Source organism: Homarus americanus, unplaced genomic scaffold (genome assembly GCF_018991925.1).
Source record: "Homarus americanus isolate GMGI-L3 unplaced genomic scaffold, GMGI_Hamer_2.0 scaffold936, whole genome shotgun sequence".
Classification (NCBI taxonomy): domain Eukaryota; kingdom Metazoa; phylum Arthropoda; class Malacostraca; order Decapoda; family Nephropidae; genus Homarus; species Homarus americanus.
Window position 1 is genome coordinate 295561 of NW_024755520.1, and position 26940 is coordinate 322500.

General features: G+C 41.1%; 1 protein-coding gene across 3 annotated transcripts in view; it reads right to left on the reverse strand.

The window, feature by feature from the left end:
• The window catches only part of LOC121856551 (G-protein coupled receptor Mth2-like), a 103739-nt gene that overhangs the window by 35021 nt on the left and 41778 nt on the right, over positions 1-26940 (reverse strand). For all 3 annotated transcript variants that reach the window (XM_042352152.1, XM_042352151.1, XM_042352150.1), the window contains exon 2: positions 26571-26910. In XM_042352152.1, the coding sequence (XP_042208086.1) occupies positions 26571-26715 (145 nt within the window). In that variant the 5' untranslated portion in view covers positions 26716-26910. The remainder of the gene's footprint in view (positions 1-26570; positions 26911-26940) is intronic.

Genomic DNA, 26940 nt, shown 5'->3' on the forward strand with positions numbered 1-26940 from the left:
TAAGAGTTATATTTTTATCACCACAGGAATTTTTTTTTCTAGTAACCGAACTGTTTTTAATCCCATCATGAGTAAGGTTTTCTTTGAGTTAAATTCCAGAAACAGAGAGTCATGGCGTGAGGTGAGTGAGGTGAGTGATTACGTCAAGGAGCTTATTGTCTGCTGTCGTCTCTTCCTGGCTGGGAAACGTTCAACCTAGCTCCTCCTCACCACTCATCCTAGCTCCTCCACACCCCTCACCTTTCGCCCCACCTCCTCTACACCCCTCACCTCTCACCCCACCTCCTCCACACCCCTCACCTCTCACCCCCAACTCCTCCACACCCTCACCTCTGCCCCACCTCCCCACACCCTCACCTCACCCCACCTCCACACCTCACCTCACCCCACCTCCCTCCACACCCCTCACCTCTCACCCCACCTCCTCCACACCCCTCACCTCTCACCCCCAACTCCTCCACACTCCTCATCCCAGCCTGTGACCCACCAACCCCCACATAATACAAACTGTAGCTCAAGGCAGATGACCTAAAAAGATATAACAACTCACACCAAAGTAAAAACAACAATAAATCAGCGAAAAATTATCTTCCTCGACTTATATCAGCGACATTGGCAAGGTTATGTTATGTTAGGTTGGGTTATGTTAGGTTAGGTTGGGTTATGTTAGGTTAGGTTATGTTAGGTTATGTTAGGTTAGGTTAGGTTAGGTTATGTTAGGTTAGGTTATGTTATGTTAGGTTATGTGAGGTTAGGTTAGGTGAAAAGTTCTCTCCCTCAAGTAATACCAGTGAGCCTAACAACGTTATCAGGATCAGCTGGTTAACTACACACAGGCGTCTCCATCACTATCTCTAAACCTCTAAGTGTGATTTAAATATCTATAAACATTAAAACAAAATAAACTATAGGAAAGGTTTATGAATGAAGTGAAATATATTTGGTGAGATTGAATGAAATGAAAGAAATGAAAGAAATAAAATAGGTAATACACGAGCGTAAAAGAAAAAAAAGAAAAAGTCGACCTTGTGCTTTGTCAATATGGCTCTCGGCTCTAACACCTAATGAGAACCTTTTTTTTTCTACGTTTTTTTTTAGACATCTTATTTCAGCCGCGTCCCTGAGGGTGGTGTGATGGTCCCTAGGCTTTGGGGGTAGGTGAGGGGGAGGGGTGAGGGGGAAGGAGGGAGGGGTATGAAGGCCTACCGTCAATGAAGTAATTATTTGAACGTCGCGTGTCTCAAGGTCGTGGTTAGTTCAAGTGAGGGGGAAGGGGGGAGTGGGGGGGAGTGGGGGAAGTGAGAGGGAAGGAAGGAAGAAAAGAGCATCGAGGGAGACATTGAGATAGAGAGAAAAACAAACAAGAAAATAGAGAAATAAAAATATAATAACACTATCGACTAAAGAGGATCTCACCTGGGCTAATTAAACACCTCAAGGGAGTATCTATCAATCAGGCAGCTATCACCTTGACCCGAGGTAATTAAGAAAACAAACAATTAACATCATATTCTAATCAGAAATAATTAATAAAATACACATAATCATATTAATTAATTCCATTTAAAGTTTCGTCTGTGGGTTAGTTTAGGTTAGGATAGGTCAGTTATGATTGCGTATGTGCTAAATCTTGAGAACTTGACCTCAAACAAGATGACTGAATTACTGTGGTAAGAATTGTGATACAGGAGGGTTATACCGTAGAATCATCCCACTTATAAACAACAAGTCCATTTAGTTATGTTATAGTTAAATAAAACGGTTATTATGACGACTACAATTACCGTAAGTGTGTTGTTAGGTTAGGTGACAGGTACACACGTGCGCCCTCTCCTCCGTGAACTTAACTACTATAGCAAGACAGACGCAGGACAATAGGCTATTGAACACCAACAATAGCGGAGGAATGCAGGAGTGTGTGTGTGTGTGTGTGTGTGTGTGTTCACCTCTAGAAACACAATGCCAATTTACGAGTCATTGACTTTCACTCACACACAAAAGTATGCATACTTTTCCCTAGTGTGTACAGATGATACGTTCCTACATACATATAAGGCAATATGAAACACACACACACACACACACACACACACACACACACACACATAAGAACATAAGAATAGAGGAAACTGCAGTGGGACTTTTGACTCATACTATGCAGCTACGTTTACACCTAATAGAGAGGGGCGAGGAAACACCAATAACACCACGAGGCTCCACAAGGATCCACCAATAGCACTAAGAGGCTCCACAAGGATCCACCAATAGCACTAAGAGGCTCCACAAGGATCCACCAATAGCACTAAGAGGCTCCACAAGGATCCACCAATAGCACTAAGAGGCTCCACAAGGATCCACCAATAGCACTAAGAGGCTCCACAAGAAAGAATATTCGTGACGTCACCGTAAGATCAATACCACGTGAGAATTTATATTTACAAACAGATTTCCACAACTCGAGAAGGTAAACAAATCACTATTATAGACCTTGTGAGTAAATAACATAAGAGCTAAATTCTCTTACCCAGGCGAACGTGCAACCCCCCCCCCCTCACACGCCCCGAGGCTACACACAGATGGTCATTCATCCTACACAACTCAATAGGAAAACCGAACTTGGTGACTTCCATTACGCTTATATCATCAGAAGAGGTTCCTGGTGCTTGGTAGGTGGTGCTGGAGGGGGAGGAGGTGAGGGGAGGGAAGGGGGGTTACTTGCGGTCTCAAAGCCAAAGGGTCATCACCACTGCAGTTAATCATCGTTCAGTGGCGTCCAATTGACAGGCGTGGATAATAACCCAACACTTTAAAGTCCACAGTTATAGGTTTTGTTGACACCTACCCACTACACATATTGACACAATGATAAGAAAATATCTCACGTGATGAAGAACAATTATTCACCTAGAGAGTTAAACCTTCACTTATAAAGGATCCCTCGTAAAGTGAAAACATCCATCAGATTGTTTGATAATATTTGGGTTGTTAAAAGATACTGTATAACTGTGAGGATCATTATAGATTGTCGTAAAGAACAAACTTGGTAATAAATGATGACAGTCGTGTATGAAAAAATAAATTACTGGACCAATAGATGTAACTAGTCATTGTTGAGGAAATTACTCAAGAGGGTGAAATATGGGAACAAAACTCAAATGTCAAGGATTTTTTATAAACGTATATATATCAAGGTGTGTAACGAGGGCAAAAAAAAACACCTGAAAAAAGTCATAGTAATTCTTGTCTTTCATATATATAATACAAGATCTATCCTGTATTTAAATATAAACTCATAAACGAATTAAATTTACAGATACATCAGAAATATCTAGACAGAAACTTACACTTGATTATCCTGAATTAAGAATCGATAATTGAATTTTAATCTGAACCACCACAGCCCACCGCTATCCCACCACAACCCACCCCTATCCCACCCCACCCCACATCTACCCCATCCCACCCCATCCCTACCAGACCCCACGGAGAAAGGCTCAGTAAAGTTCACGGTGTATAATCAATCATTAGTTTGTGGCTGTTGAGTGATGTCTATTGGGTAGAAGGTCAGCCACAAAAACATCTCGACCAGCATCCCGGAATACTTAGAGAGGTGAGGTTGGCCTAATGTGCACCAGAGTTATTCAAGCGTTTCATATGTGTGTGTGTGTGTGTGTGTGTGTGTGTGTGTGTGTGTGTGTGTGTGTGTGTGTGTGTCTCTTTTCCCCGGTGTATCTGTCTGTTTGTAAATATGTAGAGGAATTAATGGTAAAACTGCATTAGATTGACAGAAGTTTATGTCAAGAATCATTTAGCTTCTTTGACTGTTTGTTTGATATAAAAATTTATGAATGGCTGTAGAAAAATATTTTTAATGGACATCTACCTGTAATTAAATCTATATTAAATTATACTCATATATGTTAAGACAAATAAAAATCTATGTTTTAATGTGGATTTGTCTTTGCATAGTGACTGACATATTTATTACCTATATACACGAGTTAATAAATTAATATTTACTTTTAACAAAACAAATGTGACCTGTGACTTAGATTAAAATTAAAACAGTTTATTTAGTCGAGATTTTACCGATACAAATTGAAGAACATTAATAATACCGATATTGTTTTAGATTTTTTTTCTGCGAGCTACAACTCTCGTGCAGTCATCAATTGAGTGTTGAAGACCGGCTATTGTAAGTAATGGTTTCTGGTTCAGGGTGTGGATTTATGATCGCCCTCAGCATAATTCCAATGTACAGGCCCCTTCACTACTGCGTTTACAGGGGCTCGTCATATAAACATTCCTACAAATCATTACATTGAGATATTTGTTTTAATATTGTTTTACTTTGATTCCATAGTGTGCTTACTATTGTGAGTTTCCTTCTGTCGAATGTAAGCAAACACGGGGCTGCCACACTGATCCAAACCTGACGACGAGCCCCTGCAAACGCACTAGTGAAGGGGACTGTACCTTGTAATATTGTTACTGTGCTTCAGTAACTAAAGTCATTAAACGTGTAACACTAAAGCTACTGTAGTTATGAATAATATCAAAGTGAATATAAAACGGTAAACAGATTATACATATTATATAATTACAATGGATGTTTGTGATGGTTCTATATAAATTGATAAAAAATCTTTAATATACATGTAAATAGTATACACATTAAGTTTTTATGAATTTCAATCTGTTTTTATAATTGCCGAAACCTCCAAAATTTACAATATATCATCAATAACTTCATTAATGTAAAAAAAATCAGTAGATTCTAACCGCTGCAAATTAGAAAAAGAATTAAGATGAATCCCTTCAACAGTTTAATTAGTGCTGTGTTAACAACCTCATACCTGGTGAACCATAGTCACACAACCAGTCTTACCTGAGCTATAATATCTACCTTCTTTTAACATCATTTGCATATTATCACAAATGATTACTATCTTTACCTGAATCATTTACAATACAAAAGAGATCAGTACCCAGAAGAGGTTCCCAGGCTGTTACACTGCCACTAGACTGGAGAGAGAACGAGAGAGGACGAGAGAGAACGAGAGAGAACGAGAACGAGAGATAATACATTTTCCTTTTTTTTTTTAACGGGACGAGAGTAGCAACTGCTGGGAGGGAGCTTCATAAAGTGGGGGAAAAAACAAAACATGTGAAAGTGAACAGTTTACAAGAGAGAACCGTGTGATTACTTGTTGATAGTGTTCGAACCAGTGTTGAATGTATAAGATTCGTGGTTTGTTGACTGTTCGAATCACAGTTTTGGGTAGTTTAAGATTCGTGGTTTGTTAGCTGTTCGAATCACAGTGTCTAAGAATCGTGGTTTGTTGACACTGTTCGAACCAGTGTCAAGTAACCAGGATTCATGAGTTGTTCGTAGTCTTCGAATCCACGTTGAAATGTCGAGGATTCACTCAAGTGTCGGTGTTAATTCAACCTGAGCCGTATGGACCCCCGGAACCTCCACACAAGATTGGGAGGAAGAGGAGAAAGAAGAGGGAGAGGAAAACGAAGAAGAAGCAGTAGAAAGGCAGAAGAAAATACAATACAGATGAGAAAGATGAAGAGGACAAATACAGGTGAATGAAGATGGAAGAGGCAGTACACGAGAGGAAACAGAAGAGGGAACACACAAGAGAAAGGAGAAGCAGTAAAGTGGACAGGAGAGAGAGAGAGAGGGAGTGTACAGGGTGATAGTTTCAACAAAAAGTAGAGTTTCCTGCAGCCAACTTTAATATAAACAACATTATCTACCTCACTGAGTCATCCTCTTAAAGGAGTGTAAAAAAAAAAAAGTTGTTTGCGCCTCACAGAACCCAAACAGGACCAGAGGTGAATGTATATTTTTACAACCATATTGAACCTTATGGGAACACGGATGCTAGTTTCCAAGGATTTAATGGAGTAGAATGTAACTGTACTTCAATTGTTTTTGTTTTTAATATTCTGAGTAATTTATTAACATCTAAACGTATTTGTGAGTTACGTAGATAATCATTTAGATAAGAAATGCCAGTAGCATATGTATGTGAATAGGTATGTATATGAATGTGTTGATAAGCAGAGGTAGATGTGTGTGTGTGTGTGTGTGTGTGTGTGTGTGTGTGTGTGTGTGTGTGTGTGTGTGTGTGTGTGTGTGTGTGTGTGTGTGTGTGTGTGTGTGTGTGTGTATCTATGGACACACGCTCATACGCAAGTTTGGTCAACATGATGAGACTTGGCCAAGATAAAGGTTGTCAACAAAGGCGGAGAGAAAGTGAAGTCAGCCAGCCACACACCACCCTGTACCATATCACAGTCTGGTGTTGATTTGCCCCTTATGTCAGCACCTAATATGTGCTGACACTCCACCTAAAGTCAGCCAGCAACATGACGAGTTCCTTTAATCGTCCAGGTAAAGTAAAAGGTGATAAAAGAGGAGGTAACTTAATTGATGGTTAAATATATTGTAACATAAAGTAAGGAAAAAAATTAGACGGTAACTTCATTAAAAAATATATATTAAGAAAAACAGAAGGTGAAGCTGACATAATGGTACCTAACCTAACCTAACCACTTTCCTTGCTGCCTCATTTCCACCTATCATTAAACACAGCCAACACTACAATCATATGTTCACAGAGTCTTGGCTTCTTGTCGTACGTGCAGCATCAAACAATACACAGGAATTGTTGTTTTTGAGGCTATTTGAGTGAGGCAGTATTGTTTGCAAGCTTCGTTAACTGGAGAAAGGTGTGTGTGTGTGTGTGTGTGTGTGTGTGTGTGTGTGTGTGTGTGTGTGTGTCTGTGTGTGTGTGTGTTTATCACCTGAGTCTCACACCTTTCTGCCTTAGTAATCAAATTAATCCACTAATGACACACATACACTAGATTTACAAACAAGAAAGTAACCACCTTTGGGCATAAGTCTGAAACAACTGGCTGTCGTAAGAGGGAAATTTTACAGGAGTGGGTGAAAAACCTATAATAATGTTGTGTTAGAAAATTGAACATAATTACTAGAGATAATGTTCTGAAGTCTTTGGCCTGATCGTGTGTGACTGTGAGAATGGCAATACTTGAGGCCGCGAGTAAGTGAGGTTCTTCTCAACAATGATGATAGTAACCACGTGAAACATTACTCAATGTGTGTCTCATCGGCTGTAACATGGCTTATATTCTCTCGTGTATGTCTCATTTAATGCAGTTTATTCCTATGGTGTGTCCTATGGTGATGGCTATGAAGATGTGATATACCCCTGCCACATCCCCGTCATACAAGCTTTATATGTTACATCCCTACAAGCTTTATATGTTACATCCCTACAAGCTTTATATGTTACATCCCTACAAGCTTTATATGTTACATCCCTACAAGCTTTATATGTTACATCCCTACAAGCTTTATATGTTACATCCCTACAAGCTTTATATGTTACATCCCTACAAGCTTTATATGTTACATCCCTACAAGCTTTATATGTTACATCCCTACAAGCTTTATATGTTACATCCCTACAAGCTTTATATGTTACATCCCTGTCAGAGCAAAGAGGCGATATTCCCTGGCCAAGAGCTTTGATATCGATACAGTTTATTTAGTCAGAATAAAATACAGATACAGAGTGGCACAATAAGAACAATACTGACATGGTTGAGGCAATTGAGAGCTTGAGCACCTCTTATTGGTATCTGATATATACTGTACATTTATCTCAAGGTACTTATTAAGAGCTGATTAGTACACAAGTAGTTCACTAGCAGTAAACAGGACGTGTGAACTACCCAACCAAAACTTGCATCATTAAACCACAACACCAACACACACACACACACTCGCGCCTCATGTTGCCCATAAATTGCTGGCAAAACAAACCAGAAAAACCCAGTCCATCAAACTAACCTGTTCCGGCAAACTCGTTTATCGACCAGCTTATAAAAAAATAAAACTGGGCATTAAAAAGTGAAATTATATCATGTGAGAAGAGGAGAGGTCCAATGGCGCCTTACGACCTGCCAGCCAAGAGGTCCAGTTGGGGCTGATGACTTTCTGCCCTCGGTGCCCTGCGGGTCTTTGCCTCAGGTACCATTGCTGCAGGCCTTCCGCATACCACAGGAAACAAACTACATCTTCATCACCTCCCCTCCTCACCTCCCACCCCCCCCACCAAACTCTTTGTGTCATGTCTTAAAAATATCTTTCTCCTGGCTGGCCACGAGACATCAAATTTGTGTCACCATTCCCATGTTCTAAGAAATGTGTTACTTTTCCAACTGTGCCCCTTGCCACTCGGAACAACCTTCGATTACCTTACCTGCCCAGTACAACAAACTTCGTGCCTCTTAACTACCCAAACTCCCGTGCCCCCAGTCCCCCTCCCTCGCCTCTTCACCCTGTTCCCCGCCTGCGTCACCCGCGCCCACAGGTCGTAATCAAACTCTCACCGCCACTCGTCTCATCCATACTGTACTCTCGCCCGGATTCCTCCATCGCTTTCTCCTTGTGTTCATTATTATCTCTTCCACTTCCCTTCCTCTCTCTCTCCTCTCTCTCTCTCTCTCTCTCTCTCTCTCTCTCACTCTCTCTCTCTCTCTCTCTATTCCACTCCCCCCTCCCCTCTCTCTATTCCACTCCCTCCCCCCCTCTCACCTTTAACACGTCTGGCTTAATAATAAAGAATACCACCAAGTCTGATTTTATCGGAGTAAAACAGAAGCAAAAAATAATAGTGGTAAGTAATTCTCTTCCTACTCACGACGGAGGAACATTACGTCACAATTATCAGTTATTGAACAGTCAGGACCAGATTCTCCAAGGTTCGTACGCTGAACTTTTTTCATAACCCAAAAAAAGTGATATTGTGTTTTACCAAATTGGTTTTAAAACTCGAAATTACAAAATAAATTATAGTGGCAGAGATTCTACCTTGGATGGAGAGACGTTCACTTAGCACTAGTTAGGAGACAAAGAATCACCAGTTAAGATACAGTCACTTAGCACCAGTTACAAGACAAAGAATCACCAGTTAGGAGACAAGAATCACTAGTTAGGAGACAAAGAATCACCAGTTAAGATACAGTCACTTAGCACCAGTTACAAGACAAAGAATCACCAGTTAGGAGACAAGAATCAACAGTTAGGAGACAAAGAATTACCAATTAAGATACAGTCACTTAGCACCAGTTACAAGACAAAGAATCACCAGTTAAGAATCTTGGTGATATCAGAGTTTATCTCACGCAGTTATTGAATTCAGCCTTGACAATACTCAATTACACTTACGTCTATTAAACAAAAATATCTTAAGTTAAAAGGCCGGGAGTGACGGTGTAGTGGTGAGTGACAGTACTGGGGAGTGACGGTGTAGTTATGAGTGACAGGACTGGGAGACCATTTTACTGGGAGACTTTAGTACCGGGAGATAGTACTGGGATACCTTGTACTGAGAATCTTGTACCGGAAGACCCTGTACTGGGAGACCTTGTACCGGGAGATCTTAGTACTGGTAACAAGGAGTGGGTACTGGAGAGAGAGAGAGAGAGAGAGAGAGAGAGAGAGAGAGAGCTTCTTCCAGTGTAAACAAGGGTAGCGTGTAAATAAACATAACGGTAATACACTTTATAAATTATGATAATGTCTTTGAGAATAATTAGTTTAGTTAAATAAATAGCAAGAGTTTAATGAGGAAAATATAAAAACAATTCCTAAAAGGTGTCGTCACATTCACGTCACTAGTGTTTCCTGATTACGTCATAGTCGTTGGCCAATCAGGTGTGAGATTGGCGTGGAAGGGGAGGCGTCAAGTGTTCATCCGCTGTTTCAGGAATTATTCTGATAAATAACTTGAGTTTTGAAGAAGAAGAAGAAGAAGAAGAAGAAGAAGAAGAAGAAGAAGAAGAAGAAGAAGAAGAAGAGGAAGTGGTAAGGGAGAGGAATGACAATTTACCTTAACTAGATATATATATTCATTCAGCAACACTTAAGAAATTAAAAAAAATACCCAAAAATTATTTCTACCAAAACATTTCACTTAATTTGCATTAGTGCCAAGTGAACTTACTTTTCACCAAACCTTATTCAGGAACTTTACCTTTAAAAACCAACCTGTTAATTTCATCCTTACATCTTCATTTACGAGAAATATTCACAGCATGACCCTTTGAGAGAATCTAAGTGGGCACAGGACTTCAGAATCCCATTTACTGTACAGTCTTTGTCAGTGACGAAAAAAAAAAGTTAAAGGTAGTGTGTGTGTGTAGTGTGTGTGTGTGTAGTGTGTGTAGTGTGTATAGTGTGTGATGTGTATAGTGTGTGATGTGTAGTGTATAGTGTGTGATGTGTAGTGTGTGTAGTATGTGTGTAGTGTATAGTGTTTAGTGTGTGTGTGTGTGTGAAGTGTATAGTGTTTGTAGTGTGTGTGTAGTGCATATAGTGTGTGATGTGTAGTGTGTAGTGTGTGTGTAGTGTGTGTGTGTGTAGTGTGTGTAGTGTGTATAGTGTGTGATGTGTATAGTGTGTGATGTGTAGTGTATAGTGTGTGATGTGTAGTGTATAGTGTGTGTGATGTGTAGTGTATAATTATTGACGATGTGTGGTGTGTATGTAGTGTGAGTGTGTAGTGTGTGGTGTGTGTGTGTGGTGTGTGGTGTGAGTGTGTAGTGTGTGGTGTGTGTGTGTGTGGTGTGTGGTGTGAGTGTGTAGTGTGTGGTGTGTGTGTGTGTAGTGTGTTTAGTGTGTGTGTGTGTGTGTGTGTGTGTAGTGTATAGTGTGTGTAGTGTATAGTGTGTGATGTGTAGTGTATAGTATGTGTGTAGTGTATAGTGTGTGATGTGTAGTGTATAGTGTGTGATGTGTGATGTGTAGTGTGTGTGTGTGTGTGTAGGTGCGGTTATATCCATGTCATTTTCTTGTGCCTTGGGGTATCAGTAAAACACTATAGTTATCTTACTATTGAGACTCTGGTTGATGTCAATACTCAGAAGTAAATTATTTATGATTTCCAGTCATAAAAAGTCATTGCTATAACGACTATTCTCTAACTTCACGAATTCGCAAAACACAACACAAGCTCGCTTCTACCCCCTACCTTCTACCTGAAACTTTAGTGGGCAGGTAAAAGTACAGTGTGGTGGTGGTGGTGGTGGTAGTAGTGGTGGTGGTAGTAGTAGTAGTAGTAGTAGTATTGGTGGTAGTAGTAGTCCTGATAGTGGTAGTGACCGTCAGTACTCACCACACAAGGCAACACTCAGCAACAAGTCAACAAGAAGCTCCTGGATGAACGTGTTGGCTTAGACAAAACCGGTTCCAGGGGCGTAAGGATCTATTCCCTGTAAGCTAATTCTCGTGAAAACAGTTACTTGGTTATTATGCGTCGCGCTGCCTCGTCAGGGTCGGGCCGGGGGGAACAGGGGGCGAATTAAACCACTCGTCGGGTCCTCGTTCGGGAGAGTCGGGGTTTAAACTGTACACACACACACACACACACACACACACACACACACACACACACACACACAGGGAAGGAGTTAACACCAAAAACAGTGAAATAAAATGAAAGTTTGAGCGGTGGAGACCAGCTTCTATCCCTCATACCAACACATTGTCTACTTCAAACAGCACCTAAGCCACGAGAGACAGCCTTATGGACAAACACCTTTCACTATTATCAAATAAAACGAAAAAAAACTAATTCTCATCTATAATATCCACGGTTAACTTTAGAATGAATTAATGAAAACAAATAATAGCGTCAAGGGGAATATTTTATTTAGTAACCAGAGAGGATTATGGTCGAGGCATCTAGCTGGGGATATGAGCTCAAGGTAAGTCTGGGTTGTGGCGCCACGGGTGAGTTGTGATTAGTGCCAGGGACAGGTAGAGTCAACTAGCTAACAGGTAAAATATTGTTGAAGCTGTTTATGTCCGTCTCTCTCTCTCTCTCTCTCTGTCTCTCTCTCTAATAACAATAAGAAGACGACGAAGAAGAAGAATAACAACAACAACAACAACAACAACAACACACTGTACTGATGAAGAAAAGAAAAACAACAATCAATGAATAAAAGTGTCCCTCTGTGTGTGTGTGTGTGTGTGTGTGTGTGTGTGTGTGTGTGTCTTCCCTCATGATGACACAGTGAAGGAGAGAAAGGTGTTTTTTTACAATCACTCCTGGCATTGACGATTCGTGTTAACTACCTGACAATCTCTAGGACACGGCACATGTTAACAGGCAAACACCAAACGTTAATAAGAATCATAAACTTGTACGAAAGTGTCCTTCATAGTGAGTAAAAAAAATCACAACTAAAGAGACGGGATATTTTTCATTGTGTAAATAAATTCCTTTAGTGGATAATGTTGTGGGTATCTCAGAAAAGTATCAGAGTAAATGAGAAAATATTTGAATGGGTAGTATTTTTTTTTCGAATTTAATAACTCAATTTTTATTCCATTATACTATTTTTGATATTTTGATGATAATAATAATAATAATAATAATAATAATAATAATAATAATAATAATAATAATAATAATAATAATAATAATAATAATAATAATGTTTTCTACACCATCCTCACTACATTAGCAAAGGAGGTTCCACATCTATTAATGAATGGATGCGTCGACCTTAAGAAAATATACTAATTCTTACCCACGCCCGCCTACGCCCACCCACGCCCAACCACGCCCGTCCACGCCCGCCCACGCCACTCTTAGCCAGGTATATACGTGGTTACCGCCTTAATTGAATTATAAAGAAATAAAATTGTGAGGTGTTCGAACAGATGGAAGCCTATGTTGTAATCGAGGGTCTGTGTGTGTGTTTGTGTGTGTGTGTGTGTGTGTGTGTGTGTGTGTGTGTGTGTGTGTGTGTGTGTGCTAGAGAGTCAATTTAGTCAATAAGATGAAAGAAAGATAAATACAAGTGAAACTGCAGATGAAATGTTAGCTCAGAGTGTAGTAACAGGAACAGGTTTCACATATCATAATTGAGAGCAAATAATGATGATATTATATTTTTATTTATTTATTTTTTTAAGAGGGAAGAAATTTTAGAATGATATTGATGTTTGTGAGATAATTAAAGACATATGTTGATCAATATATATACATTGATTTAATAAATTAATATATACAGAAAATTTATGTATACGATTTTTTATTAGATGAAATAATTAATGGAAATAACTTATAAAATAACAAATAAACTAAATAAAAATAAATTGTTTCAATTCTCCAAAAAAGACGAAATCGCAAAAAAAAATACAATAAACAAACAAAAAACGAGTCAAAAAAACAAAAAACAAAAACAGACCGGAAAACCCAAATTACAAATCCAGACACACACTTTCCAAAACCCTCAACACGTACAAGAGGCAAAGTGTTTGAGAGGAGTGAATCTGGACCTTCACTCAGGCACTCAAACAACCATTAAAAACAATCACAGATTAGGTTAGGTTAGGTTAGGTTACAAACGCGAACCAAAAAATAACCCAAAACTAACCAAGCTCTCGTGACATTTCATTTTCTGAGAAGCTTGTCTGGTAAGAAAGGTATCATAAGGTATCATGCGAAGATATTGACAAGAGGTACAGTCCCCTTCACTAGTGCGTTTACAGGGGCTCCTCGTCAGGTTTTATACAATGTAACAGCGCTGCGTTTGTTTACATTCGACAGAAGGAAACTCGCAATAGTAAACACACTGTGGAGTCAAATTAAAACAATATTAAAAGAAATATCTCAATGTAATGATTTGTAGGAATGTTTATATGACGAGCCCCTGTAAACGCAGTAGTGAAGGGGACTGTACAGTAGTGAGCTCTTAAAAGTCACCTTTGTTGTTATAGCAAAGGGGAGGGGGGGGGTGATACATTTTCTAATTCTTGTAGATATTTACACACACACACACACACACACACACACACACACACACACACACACATTTAATATAGTGTTTTATGATTTTTGTTGATATTTAAAGGGCATATTGAGGTGTTTTATACACTTGTTTTAATATTGAGTTTTTATAGTAATTCTGTTTTAAATATTGACTTCCGATGCCTATATATAATTCATATATATGTATCACATCACTTATTCTACCCTAACCTAACCTAACCAAACTTAACCTAATCTAACCTAAACTAATCCAACCCAACCAAACTAAACCCTCAGCATAACTTAATCCAACCCAACCTAACCTAACCAAACTTAAACTAACCTAACCATGTCAAGGATAAATATATTTAAAGCCACTTTAACTTCAGTAATAATTTGTAGGAAAGTTTCATGACACTATTAACACGAGAATTAATGTGCACGATTGACGCAACAGAGCTCAGAAGAATATTAGTCTGTCAAGAAAAATCTGATTTATCCAATATTATTGAAACTAAGAAATTTACAGTACAAAAAAATCCTAATTATTCATATTTGTATTTAATATTTAAATTTAAAATAAAAAAAATAGATGTTTTTTCGAAGTTAGAGATTGAAATATATATATATCTAGTATTTCCAGTATATTTCAATGCCTAGAACTTGATGTACGAACGATATGAAAAGTATTCACTATATTTTGAAAACTATGTTCCTCTGTGAGTGATATCGCAGTATTTGTGTTAACTCTGTCAGGTGGCGTCATTGGTGCTAATTCCAACGCTCGTATAGTCTTGTAGTGGTGGAATTAAGTTGAATTTTCTTGAAATATTACCGGAAATCCGCCCCCGTGTCCCTGGCTGGAAGTGCTGAGGAATGTGTGAGTGGTCAAGGTGTGTGTGTGTGTGTGTGTGTGTGTGTGTGTGTGTGTGTGTGTGTGTGTGTGTGTGTGTGTGTGTGTGTGTGTGTGTGTGTGTGTGTGTGAGAAGACTTCCTGTTTTAATGTCTGATCCAGGAGAGAGGAGTGTGAGTCATGTCTATCAAAGAGGAGCTCTGAGGGGGCGTCTTAGCGTTATCACACACACACACACCTATACACACACACACACACACACACACAAACAGTGGGAGGCCAACAATATAACACACACTATAACACGACACACCCCCACCCCTCCACCAAGCACACCCTCACACACAAAACACCCTCACCCCCCCCCTCCCCCTCCACCAAACACACCTCCTGCCCCCCCAAACACCTCTTCCCTCCCCCCCCCCTCCTGCTTACCTTCGCTGGGACACTCTCCTTAATATGTCTGTTCACTTTCATGCTATTTCTGTATCGTCTTTTACTTCCGGCTATTTTATGTTTACATGTACTGCTCTTTTTGTATCAGTTTGTAGTTTCTGCTAGTTTTGTACTTTTGTAGTTTCTGGTAATCTTTTTTGTATGGCATTGTATTGTACTGTATTGTACTGTATTGCATTGTATTGCATTGTATTGTGATGTGTTGTATTAACTTGCTAATTCTTATATTGATTTGCACTTTGAGATAATTTCTATATATACTTTTATCTATTAAAAAATTACATATACTTTTGCTGAACTATGTACTGTCTTAATCCACTAATAAACCTGATAATAATTAATGTTGTCCAGGTGATTTCTCTCTTGTGTACAGATGTGTCATGAGAAAGAGCCTTGACAGGTTAGGTTAGGTTAGGTTAGGTTAGGTTAGGTTAGGCTAGGTTAGGTTAGGTTGGGTTAGGTTAGGTTAGGTTAGGTTAGGCTAGGTTAGGTTAGGTTGGGTTAGGTTAGTGAGGAAAGAAAAGGAAATTGAAGGTATGTTAACTCTCAAACAAGTACACATGCAAATAAGTGCACACATACACATACCACCTGCACAAACAAACACACACACACACACACGCAAACATAAATCACACTCACGGCCCCCAACACAAACACATTCACACGCACACACAGATTAGGAGTATAATTAGTGGGTCATAGCGGGAGTCTTGCCTGTGTCTCTCATCTAAAGACCTCGACCACCACCACCACCAGCACCACCACCACCACCACCACCACTACCCGCCACCACCTACTACACCACCACCACTACCACTACCACCACCACCACCACCACCACCACCACCAGCACCACCACCACCACCACCACAGGCGTCCGTCAACCATGCTAAACGACGAGTCTCACCCAGCCATCATCTTCTGTTTGCCTCTGGTACTGTGGACAACATACTCACACACCAATAAATCTCAATCCTCATTTATTTCTCTTAATTTACTCGATACTGTAGTTTAATAATTCCTTTTTTTTTTTTTTATTAACAAGAATCTAAAAAAAATGGTTTTCTTGTTTTAGTATTAGGTTATATCACGGCATCAAACGTATTATCACACACATACACACACACACACACACAACATCCTCCACTCAAACAACATCCCGTATATCGTTAAGTCAGTGAGGAAAACACCAATCTTCTAAATTACTGGAAAGAAATATTTTTTACTTCTTTTATCGGCGTTCAAGTAATAAAAAAGTAAATGCTTGAGAAATATTAAATTTATCTTTTATTAATACTTATAATTCACTAATGTTATCAGTTCGTTATCAGTTATTAAGATAAGCTCAGTGTTGTTTTACTGATAACGTGTGACATCCTAAAAACAAAGTTAATCTGGATAATAATTTGTTTTATGTAGAGAGATGAAGGAGGAGAGAAGGAGATAAAGTGAGAAAAAGAGACAGATGGAGAAATTGAGAGGAAGAGACAGGCAGTAAATTAGAATGACATAGAAAGAAAGAAAAATGGATAAACGAGAGAGAGAGAGAGAAAGCAGACAGACTGGCCTACAGACATAGTAAAACGAACCTGCATAAAAAGAGAGATAGAGAGATGCTGATAAAAAGGCAGACATACGAAGAGGCATATATGGTAAGAGACACTACCCATGCACCTCCTAAGGCATCATCTGGCAGAGTCTTAACACGAGAGGGCATACGGCCATTTGTCCTCCTCATGACGTCAGTGTTTTCCTCCCACCCTCTTTAACCATCGTCTTCTCCTCCTCCTCCTCCTCTTTCTTCTTCTTCTTCTCTTCCTTCTTCTCCTCCTCTCCTCCTTCTTCTCCCCCTCCTCCTCCTCCTCCTGAACGAGTAAAATTTTCTCCCTATTTAAAAACTCAATTTTGCCTATTCCATCCTCATAACAAACTCAATTTACCTCATCTATCTATCTATCTATCTATCTATCTATCTATCTATCTATCTATCTATCTATCTATCTTGACAATAGGTACTTTCCTACTAGATAACAATAAGTACTTCTTTATAGATCATCTTGAGTGAGCAGTTTAGTGTTAAAAGAAATAAGAATTATATTAAATAGATAAAATTACGACATAGATAATTGGAGAACTATGGCAATTATAAACTATGGTGATTACAATGGAAATGACTTAAGAAATACACAGACAATGACGACGCAATAACGCAGACAATGACGACGCAATAACACAGACAATGGGTGATTAAAAAAACAGTTTCACAGACAATGGAAATCACAAGAAATTACAAAAAAATTATTCAAATAACAAAAAAAACTACTCAAAACAATGAAAATCTCAAGAATACAATAAAAAAAATATTTGGCGAATAAATTTATAAACCACAACGGAATTTACAGATAGGAAGAATCAGTGACCATTAAAATAATTAAGTCATCCAAGAAATAATGAAAGAAAATGGGAAATGAAGATAAAAGTTCGACACTATGGGATATTTTTTTAATCAAGTGTGTGTGTGTGTGTGTGTGTGTGTGTGTGTGTGTGTGTGTGTGTGTAGAGTGAGTTCAGACATTCGTGCCGTCATTCAAATAGTTAAATACTGTAATTATTTTCTTATACCATCGTCATCAAAGGTGTGTTAAGAATCTTCATCTTTTTTTAACCATTGTCCTGATAAGATTAAACCACCATTCTCACAGGGTATAGCTAAACCATAATCCGATTAAACCAACGACTCATAGAGGTTTAAAATAATCTTCCTACTGAATCATCATTCTGAAACGGTTTATATATGTGACCTGACCTTGATCTCAATAAACTTTGTTATTTTTGTCAGTTAGCGGAGTATAAAACGTGAGTTCCTTCATCCATGACCGCCGCTTCTACCCCGTGTTAATGCTCAACGCTGGCGAGTTTTTTGAGGCTGCATTTTGTCATATATTTTGCTCGCCTTATTTTGCTCGCCTTTTTTGCTCGCCTTTTTTGCTCGCCTTTATTGCTCGCCTTTTTTGCTCGCCTTTTTTGCTCGCCTTTTTTGCTCGCCTTATTTTGCTCGCCTTTCCAAAACAAACTCAATGATATTTTCCTCACTTAACTCATGACCAATTCTCAGCCACTCGTAGTTTCGTAGTTTTTCACTGTTAATTTGATCGTTTGTGATTAACTTTCTCAACAATAAGAAGGAAATAAGTTAGATTTGTGTTCAGGTAACGGAACTATTTACGTTAGCGATCGTTGTTTCAGTGAGGGAGGAAGAGGAGGCTAGATGGGGTCAAGGGCATGTTAAGACTCGCTTCCACCCGCTCAGGAAATTGGTTATAAGGAATCAATGAATCGTAAAATCGACTGTATCTGTATGTGTGTGTGTGTGCAGAGAGAGAGAGAGAGAGAGAGAGAGAGAGAGAGAGAGAGAGAGAGAGAGAGAGAGAGTTCAGGCTTTCTGGGCGCTGTCGTGCATTGTGAATCTGATCCCATCTCAAAGCCCTCAGTGAAACAAGTTGACCATCACGAATTTTAGTGCAGAAATGACTTCCCAGAGTCAGTTTCTCCCGATCACTCACCTCTGTTGAGTGTGTGTGTGTGTGTGTGTGTGTGTGTGTGTGTGTGTGTGTGTGTGTGTTGTGTGTGTGTGTGTGTGTGTGTGTGTGTGTACAATAAAGGCCTCCCACCTGTTACTAGTACCCTGCCACCACCAGGTACCAAGGGACAAGATAACCTTGGCCTGGTGGTTAAGTTAAGACCTCGTATACAATCCCCGCCTCCTCACACAAGGGCCGGCTCTCCCCTACGCCTACCACCCACAACCCCACACCTACCACCCACAACCCCACGACCACCACCCACAACCCCACGACCACCACCCACAACCCCACGACCACCACCCACAACCCCACGACCACCACCCACAACCCCACGACCACTAATTCCACAACCCTATACGCCTACCACCCACAACCCCATGATTTACTGCACCAACCTCACGCCTACCACCCACAACCCCACACCTACCACCCACAACCCCACGACCACCACCCACAACCCCACGACCACCACCCACAACCCCAGGAAGAAGATCGTTTGAGTGTGTGGGGCAAACAGAGACCTGGAGAAGGGCAGTGAGGGGCGGTAGGCAGGACAGGATGTTGTCAGTGAGAGTCAGGAAGGTCGGGATAATAGGCAGGGTTGTGTGTGTGTGTGTGCGTGAACGTTTATAAAGCTTTGTGTCGGTGCATGAAGGTACAGTAGGTCCATGTCCTAAGTTTATGTGTGTGAACATGTCGAGGTTAGGTTAGGTTAGGTGTACGTGTACTTGTGAGTGCGTTAAATCCTCTCTATGTGTAATGTGATAATCTGAATGCTGATCCATAATGAACTATGCTCTCTATCCTCCCATACGCCACACAGGTAAACACAATCACAGGTAGATCAGTGTACACCATACTTAGTCTTGTCTCCTGTACACACACACACGCCACTAACACTAACCACTGAGACACGAGTGGCGCGTGAGAGAAAACCAAACACAACACACGTTTTATTTCTACCACAAATTATACATTTCCACTTCCATGCGGCGTTCACTGTGACTCATCTGCCGGTAGTTAGCGAAGCAGACAGACATTCAGATGAGGTATCGTTGTTTGTGGGGATACTTCTCTGTGTACACGACAATAGGGGCGCTCAGTGTACCTATACCACTACTACAATACACTTCCTCATAAGCCATACTGATATAGTCAACAGCATCGTTAACCTTTTATACGCTTCTGAATCCCAACCAGCTGTAATATGCCTCCCCTTACCACTACCCCTGTAACCGCATCCCCCCTGTAACCGCAACCCCTATAACCGCACCCCTACCCCTCCCCCAGCAACCATCAATATTTCACAGCCGTCGGTTCAAAAGGAAAAAAAAGTGAAAAAAGTATAATAATAATACGACAGAGAGCGTCAAGGTGAAGGTCCTCCCACACACACACTATGATAATCACGGTGTGTGTTTGGTCCAAGGTAAAACCACCACCACCACCAACGTGACAGCCCAGTCCTCCCCCCATCCCACCTCCGGCCACTACGACGAGCGGTCCCGGCAGACGTCAAGTGCCAATGCCTATTGTTGATGTTGACTTGTGAACCGTGGTGGGTAAGGTGGGCAAGGTGGGTAGGGTGGGTGTTGAAAATAATACACCATGATGAGCAGAACAAATTTTAGAAGTAAAAAATATAAATAAAATAAAAAATATTAAAAAAATAAATAAATTTTGCCTCACATCATACAATAAACTCTTAACAAATTATTTTACTTTTATAGTTTTAACACAAAAAACAGACTTACGTTAATTTATCCTTTTAAATCAGACACCTGTAGAATACCTTACAGCTATACCCCCCTTCCCCCACACACACACACGTCCAGACAAGCATCAATCTTTCGTGTCATAAATCAATATAAATCCTCATTGAACTGATTAAACCTTAAGCTAGAGATAACATCGTTCCTCTGATTATAATCTTAACAGTTAACAGACGGATGGTTCAAACATAATCACCACGGAGTTGTATCCTATTAATCAGATCTCAGTCATGGTAGTGGAATCGAATCTTTTTGTCGTAATAAAGTACAAGGAAGGATGAGGAGCTTATTCTCTCTCTCTCTCTCACAGCTGCATGAGGAGGTGTCGCTTGATCACTATGCCTCGCTGGGTTTAAGGGTCGCTGGGTCGCTCGGTCCCGGTCGGTGTGAAAGGTACCGTCGGGAAAAAAAGCTTTAGTTGGTTATATTGTTCGTCGATGAAAAGACGCCAGATTGGATGGAATGTATAGATGATAAAACGTGGTATCTTGAGGTGAATGTATAGACGATATGATATTGACCCTCTTGTTTTGAGTTGGATGTATAGACGATATGATCTGTATAAAAAGTTGGTGAACCTGAGATGAATAAGAGTCATTACAGTTCCCAAAGACCTTTAAAAGAGGCTGATGAAGAAAAGAATAAGTACAATTACAACGCACAGAAGCAACGATACCAGCCACGATACTCAGTGAACCACAAGACACACACACACACACACACACACACACACACACACACACACACGGTAGATAAACACGACTGGAACCTTTGTGGAGAGAGAGTTAATACAGGGGATCCCACTTCCTCTATCAAGGAATAAATATTAAAATTGAATTGAATTGAGAAACTTAAGGTTTGAATATTAATGAAGTCCTTTGTTCATGATTAAAGATACGTTTATTACACTCTATAACAAGGTGGTATAGGGAACTAGTTTGTATGATCGTTAATTAGGGGAAACTCACCTGAGGATCCGACTGTTTATATGACACTGAATACACAGACTAAACGTTACTTAAAGATTGGTAATAATTAGCAGTAAATTAAAGATGGATCATCATATTTAACTAAACACCCGGCCGCTGCTTCACACACCTGACTATACTGTACCACCAACATCTGCCTTTAATACGACCTATCCTCATGGCTCAAGATATCAGACTTATATGTAAATCTAAAAACAAATAAAAAATACCCAAGTAAAATGGCTCACACGAGAAAAACATCCACCAGGCAGACAAGGGGGAACCGTCCATTGAGCGGAGTGAACACAGGAAGAACCGTCCATTGAGCGGAGTGAACACAGGAGGAACCGTCCATTGAGCGGAGTGAACACAGGAGGAACCGTCCATTGAGCGGAGTGAACACAGGAGGAACCGTCCATTGAGCGGAGTGAACACAGGAGGAACTGTCCATTGAGCGGAGTGAACACAGGAGGAACCGTCCATTGAGCGGAGTGAACACAGCCAAAGAGTGAACACGAGGTCACCATCTGCCGGAGATTTGTCTTGTACATCAGGTGGAGGCGGGTCATGGTGGGTGACCCCGGGTGAAGCGATAGAGTGAGGTCAGAGTGCCATGGGGTGAAGGAGAGTCAGACACCATACTGCTGGGGTGAGGGAGAGCTACAGTAGAGGGAGGGAACAAAATAAACGCCACAGTGCCATGGGGGTGAGGGAGAGCCAAAATTACAACAACGCCACAGTGCCATGGGGGGTGAGGGAGAGTCAGACACCATAACAACGCCACAGTACCATGGGGTGAGAGAGCTGCACCACAATTACAGTGCTGGGCAGGGAGAGTCAGACACTATAACAACACCAGTGCCATGGGGTGAGGGGAGAGCCAGACACTGGCAATAAATGCGCCGCAGCGTAAGAGGGAGAGTCAGACACTATAACAACGCCACAGTGCCAGTGGGGGTGAGGGGAGATCAGTACTGCAACAAGCCACCACAGTGCCATGGGGTGAGGGAGAGCCAGACGGCACAACGCCACAGTGCCAAGGGGGTGAGGGGAGAGTCAGGCACTACACACCACAGCGCGGGGTGAGGAGAGCTGACACCATAACAACGCCACAGTACGTGGGGTAGGGAGAGCTGTACCATAACACACCTACAGTGCTATGGTGAGACAGGACACTGCTAACACACCACAGTGCCAAGCAGTAGAGAGCTGTGCACTATAATAACGCCACAGTACCATGGGGGGTGAGGGAGAGCTAGCACTATAACAACACCTGTTAGGTGAGGGGAGAGCTGACACCACACGCCATGTGCTATGGGGGGTGAGGGAGAGTTGACACTATAACAACAACACAGGGTGAGGGAGGAGTCAGTGCACCATAACAACACTACAGTGCCATGGGTGAGGGGAGAGTCAGACACTATAACAACGCCACAGTGCCATGGGGTGAGGGAGCCAGCATCATAACAACACCATGCAGTGCCATGGGGTGAGGGAGAGTCAGACACCATAACAACGCCACAGTGCCATGGGGTGAGGGAGAGTCAGACACCATAACAACGCCACAGTGCCATGGGGTGAGGGAGAGTCAGACACCATAACAACGCCACAGTGCCACGATAAGAAAGAACCTCAAGACAATTCATCTTAATCTTAATAAACAATGAAAAGATCAATCTAGAGTCCCATGTAACATAACTCCTCTCGCGTTAAACTCATGCTATTAGATTCTACACGACCACCGTGCTCTTAAGAGTGTTTGGTGGTGTAACGTAACAGCATTCGATCCTACCCGCAAACCGTTACCATAATAGGGTAAGTATATAGTGGCGCTGTTAGTGTGAGTCAACAGAGTCACCGCTGGGGATTGTCTCATATCAACGTCCTTAGTCATTGAGTTATTACATTTGATTTTTTTTTCCATCATCCAAATTCCACGAAAGTTCATACGACAATTTGGTGACAATGTGTGTGTGTGTGTGTGTGTGTGTGTGTGTGTGTGTGTGTGTGTTGACAGGCCTGCTTAACAAACAATCCGTGCTGAATAGGGCCGATCTAATGGCACTATGACACAGCTACCACAACCATCATCATCAAAGGTGTGACCAGAGTAGCCACCTTCAAGGGCGTGGCGGGTTAGAATCCTTGTGGAAGTCAGTAACTGGGAGTGTAATTACTAGTGGCGACGTGTGGCCAGAAGCACACTTACCCCTTGCTGGTATAATGACTAGGTAAGACTAGGTAACTCCCTCCCTGGTAGTCACATCAACACCGACTAGTCTCCACCCTTCTCTACCTTTCTCTCACTATCCCCTATCCCATGCCCCCCTCCCACATACTATCCCTCAACACTCCCTAACATGAATAGTCTTTAAGGTCTGCACTGTACCTCAAGTGCCACTCAAGAAGCCTTCATGAACAAAGTCACTCTCTTGTTTATCATTGTTTTCATTATGTAGTTGTATTAATTAGAATATATTTTGTGCTGTTAGGAAGATTTCTTATTAATACACCCTCCAATTCTTCACTATTAACTATATTGAGATACATTTTACTAAGTGACTTACAAGTACATTCATCAATTATGTCATACTCTTCTATAACGAACACCTCAATAACACGGAATAAAGATAAAGATTGAATTTGCTTTGATATATTCCATTTTTATCCCTCAGAGGTGTAAAGTTAGATCAGGTAGCGCCAGGGTCACTTAGGAATAGATTGTCAGTCTTCAGAATATTGTATCGTGGGTAATAGCTATACTTAAGGCCAGTCAGTGCTCCTTGTTGCAGCACACCACATCACCGCTCCCGCTGCTGCTGCTGCTTGTCTGGCAGCCTGGTGTGGCGTGCAGGGTTATATGGCGTACATTAAGAAAATATCCTTCGTTGTTTTTAAAAGTTCGGTTGTTGTCTGTTGGAGATCATATGTACAATAAACAAAGACTGACACCCAAATAATCTGGCTGGGTACTGTCTGTGTGTATGTTTTCATCATTTGTTTAAGCCAGACAGGTAAAGGATTATTTATTTGGGGTGTGTAAATTTCAACAAGTGTCATTGGATGTTATACGGTTTCTAAGACCATCTCTGTAAACTGTATCTGTTATTTCTTGTAAGTATTTCATCATGTAGAACTTTCCTTCACTTTCAGACAGACAAACAGCGTCATCCTATTGTGAATCTTGACGTTGGAAATGTTATGTAAGAGTTTGTTCGGTAAAAGTTCCGTGTGTTGTGTTCGACAAAGTCAACACAAGTCTATTGATATTGTATGTAAATTTGACTTAAGAAATGGGGAAATTTAGTGTGTGTGTGTGTGTGTGTGTGTGTGTGTGTGTGTGTGTGTGTGTGTGTGTGTGTGTGTGTGTGTGTGTGTGTTTGAGGAGCACTACAGGCCGATGATGTCACAAGCTTAGATCACAGAACTACCAGAAAGGGGAGGTGGAGGGAAGAGGGAACTGGTGGAGAGAGGAGGGAGGAGGGAACTAGTGATGATGGAAGGAGGGAGGAAGGAACTGGTAAAAATGGAAGGAGGGAGGAGGGAACTGACGGTGGAGAAAGAGAGAGTGAGGGAGGAACTTTTGGTAGAGGAGGGAGGAGGGAACTAAGAGTAACACCCAGTCATTTACCTACGATCATAAATATTTTTTTTACAATGGATAATAATAATTTCGGTGATAATCTAATTATCGCCATTTTGTTTTCCCTGTGCTAGTAAATTACCACGAACATTTCTAAGGGGGGGGGGTAGGGGGTTCTAGAGAGACAAATCTTTAAAAATACTCAATGTTGATATTTAAAACCAATTAGAATTATACGGAACAGTTACCTGGATAATTAACGTGATAGTGTGTGATTTAGCAAACTGACACTGGGTTTAATTTGTTAGTCCGTACACCTCAGTGTAGAGTAAGCAGTCGTCGCTCTTTAACGCACGGGCCGAGGAACCTAACCTAACCTAACCAAACCATTATCAAATATCGACAAAAGACGAATTTGGGATTTTCTAGTTCATATAACTTCCCTAGATAAAAATCCTTGCATTTTATTACACACGGGAAAAAAATTACATTAATCTGTGAGTGTGAAGAGTGACGTCCACAGTGCCACACTTATCCTGACACGACGAATAATCCGGTAAGTTATGGCGGGGATGAGACCAAAAGCAGTAAATCAGCTGGGCCAAGGTCAACACTGCCTGACCCGGATATTGGGGCGTGGCGCAGCTGTCCTCAACACGCACCGCTGTATAGAGACTCTCATACACCTGAAAGACGAAACTAAATCCAACTTCGTAGACTGTGATTGAAGTGTTAAGTCTCAAGTTGTTTACGGACATGCAAGAGACACGGGGCAGTGTTGAGTGAACCTAATATAACACAAGACACCCTCTCGCTAGCTTAACTCGGGGTGTCTCTACGGTCGACTAAAATGTTTGTTGAGACATTTGATATATTATTAAAGTATTCCCCGAGGATTTTCTACCCTATAAAAAGGAATGTATTTCATCCCACATACACTGGCGGTAGTCACTGAAGGCGTAGGTTTATGTGATGTTGCCGTTCACTTTCTGTTTCCCTTTAAGGATGTCGCAGGAGTAAAGAGAGGTTATTACAAGCCTGAGTTGACTACCAGCATTGAGTAAGGACGATGTTTACCTTTCTCTCCTACTCTTTTTTTATTACAGCTGAAGCGTCACTCGTTGTACTTCAAGTTACTCGTTGTTCGTAATCACACCCAAACACAAGAACACAATGGCAGAGTAAACGACCTGTAGTTCACAACCTCGTACTGGGCTTCAGGTATAACCATTCTGAACAGAGGCTCAAAAACACACCTTTGACTCCCTAAAAAATCAACAGGAAAGAGGAGTCTGGGTGTATTGGACTCACTAAGGTACAGGTCTGCTGAGTTATCAAATTAATTGGTCGGTAATTGAAAGAGTAACGATTGACAGTTGTTTGCATGGAGAAAAGATGACAGAACAAGCATCAAGTTTCCCTCCCTCGGGTGAGACATAATCAACGTGGCCTTAAAGTAACTTGGTGTTGGTCTTACCTTGTTCAACAGCCAGCAGGGGTGAGGCCCACAGGAGCGACAGTAGCAGGAGGCAGGGGGCGAGTGTGGGGGAGTAGAGGAAGCAACACCACCCACCCCACACCAGGGAGCATTTTGCTCCTCTCCCCCGCCCCTGGACCACCATCCTCACCGGCAGGAGTACTTCTCTCCGCCAGGTGGGTTCTGTGGGTGCCGATTACCAAGTAGAAGTCCTTGTCTTCATTTAATGACTAGGAGGCGACCCCTTTTTGCCGTGGATCGTCACTGCCAGAGTAGTAAATTTCTGAGGCCACGGACACAGGCTACTCAAGCTTCACCTCCTGGTCACGGTCGCTGCCATCTGGAAGAGATAAAAGAAAATATATATATG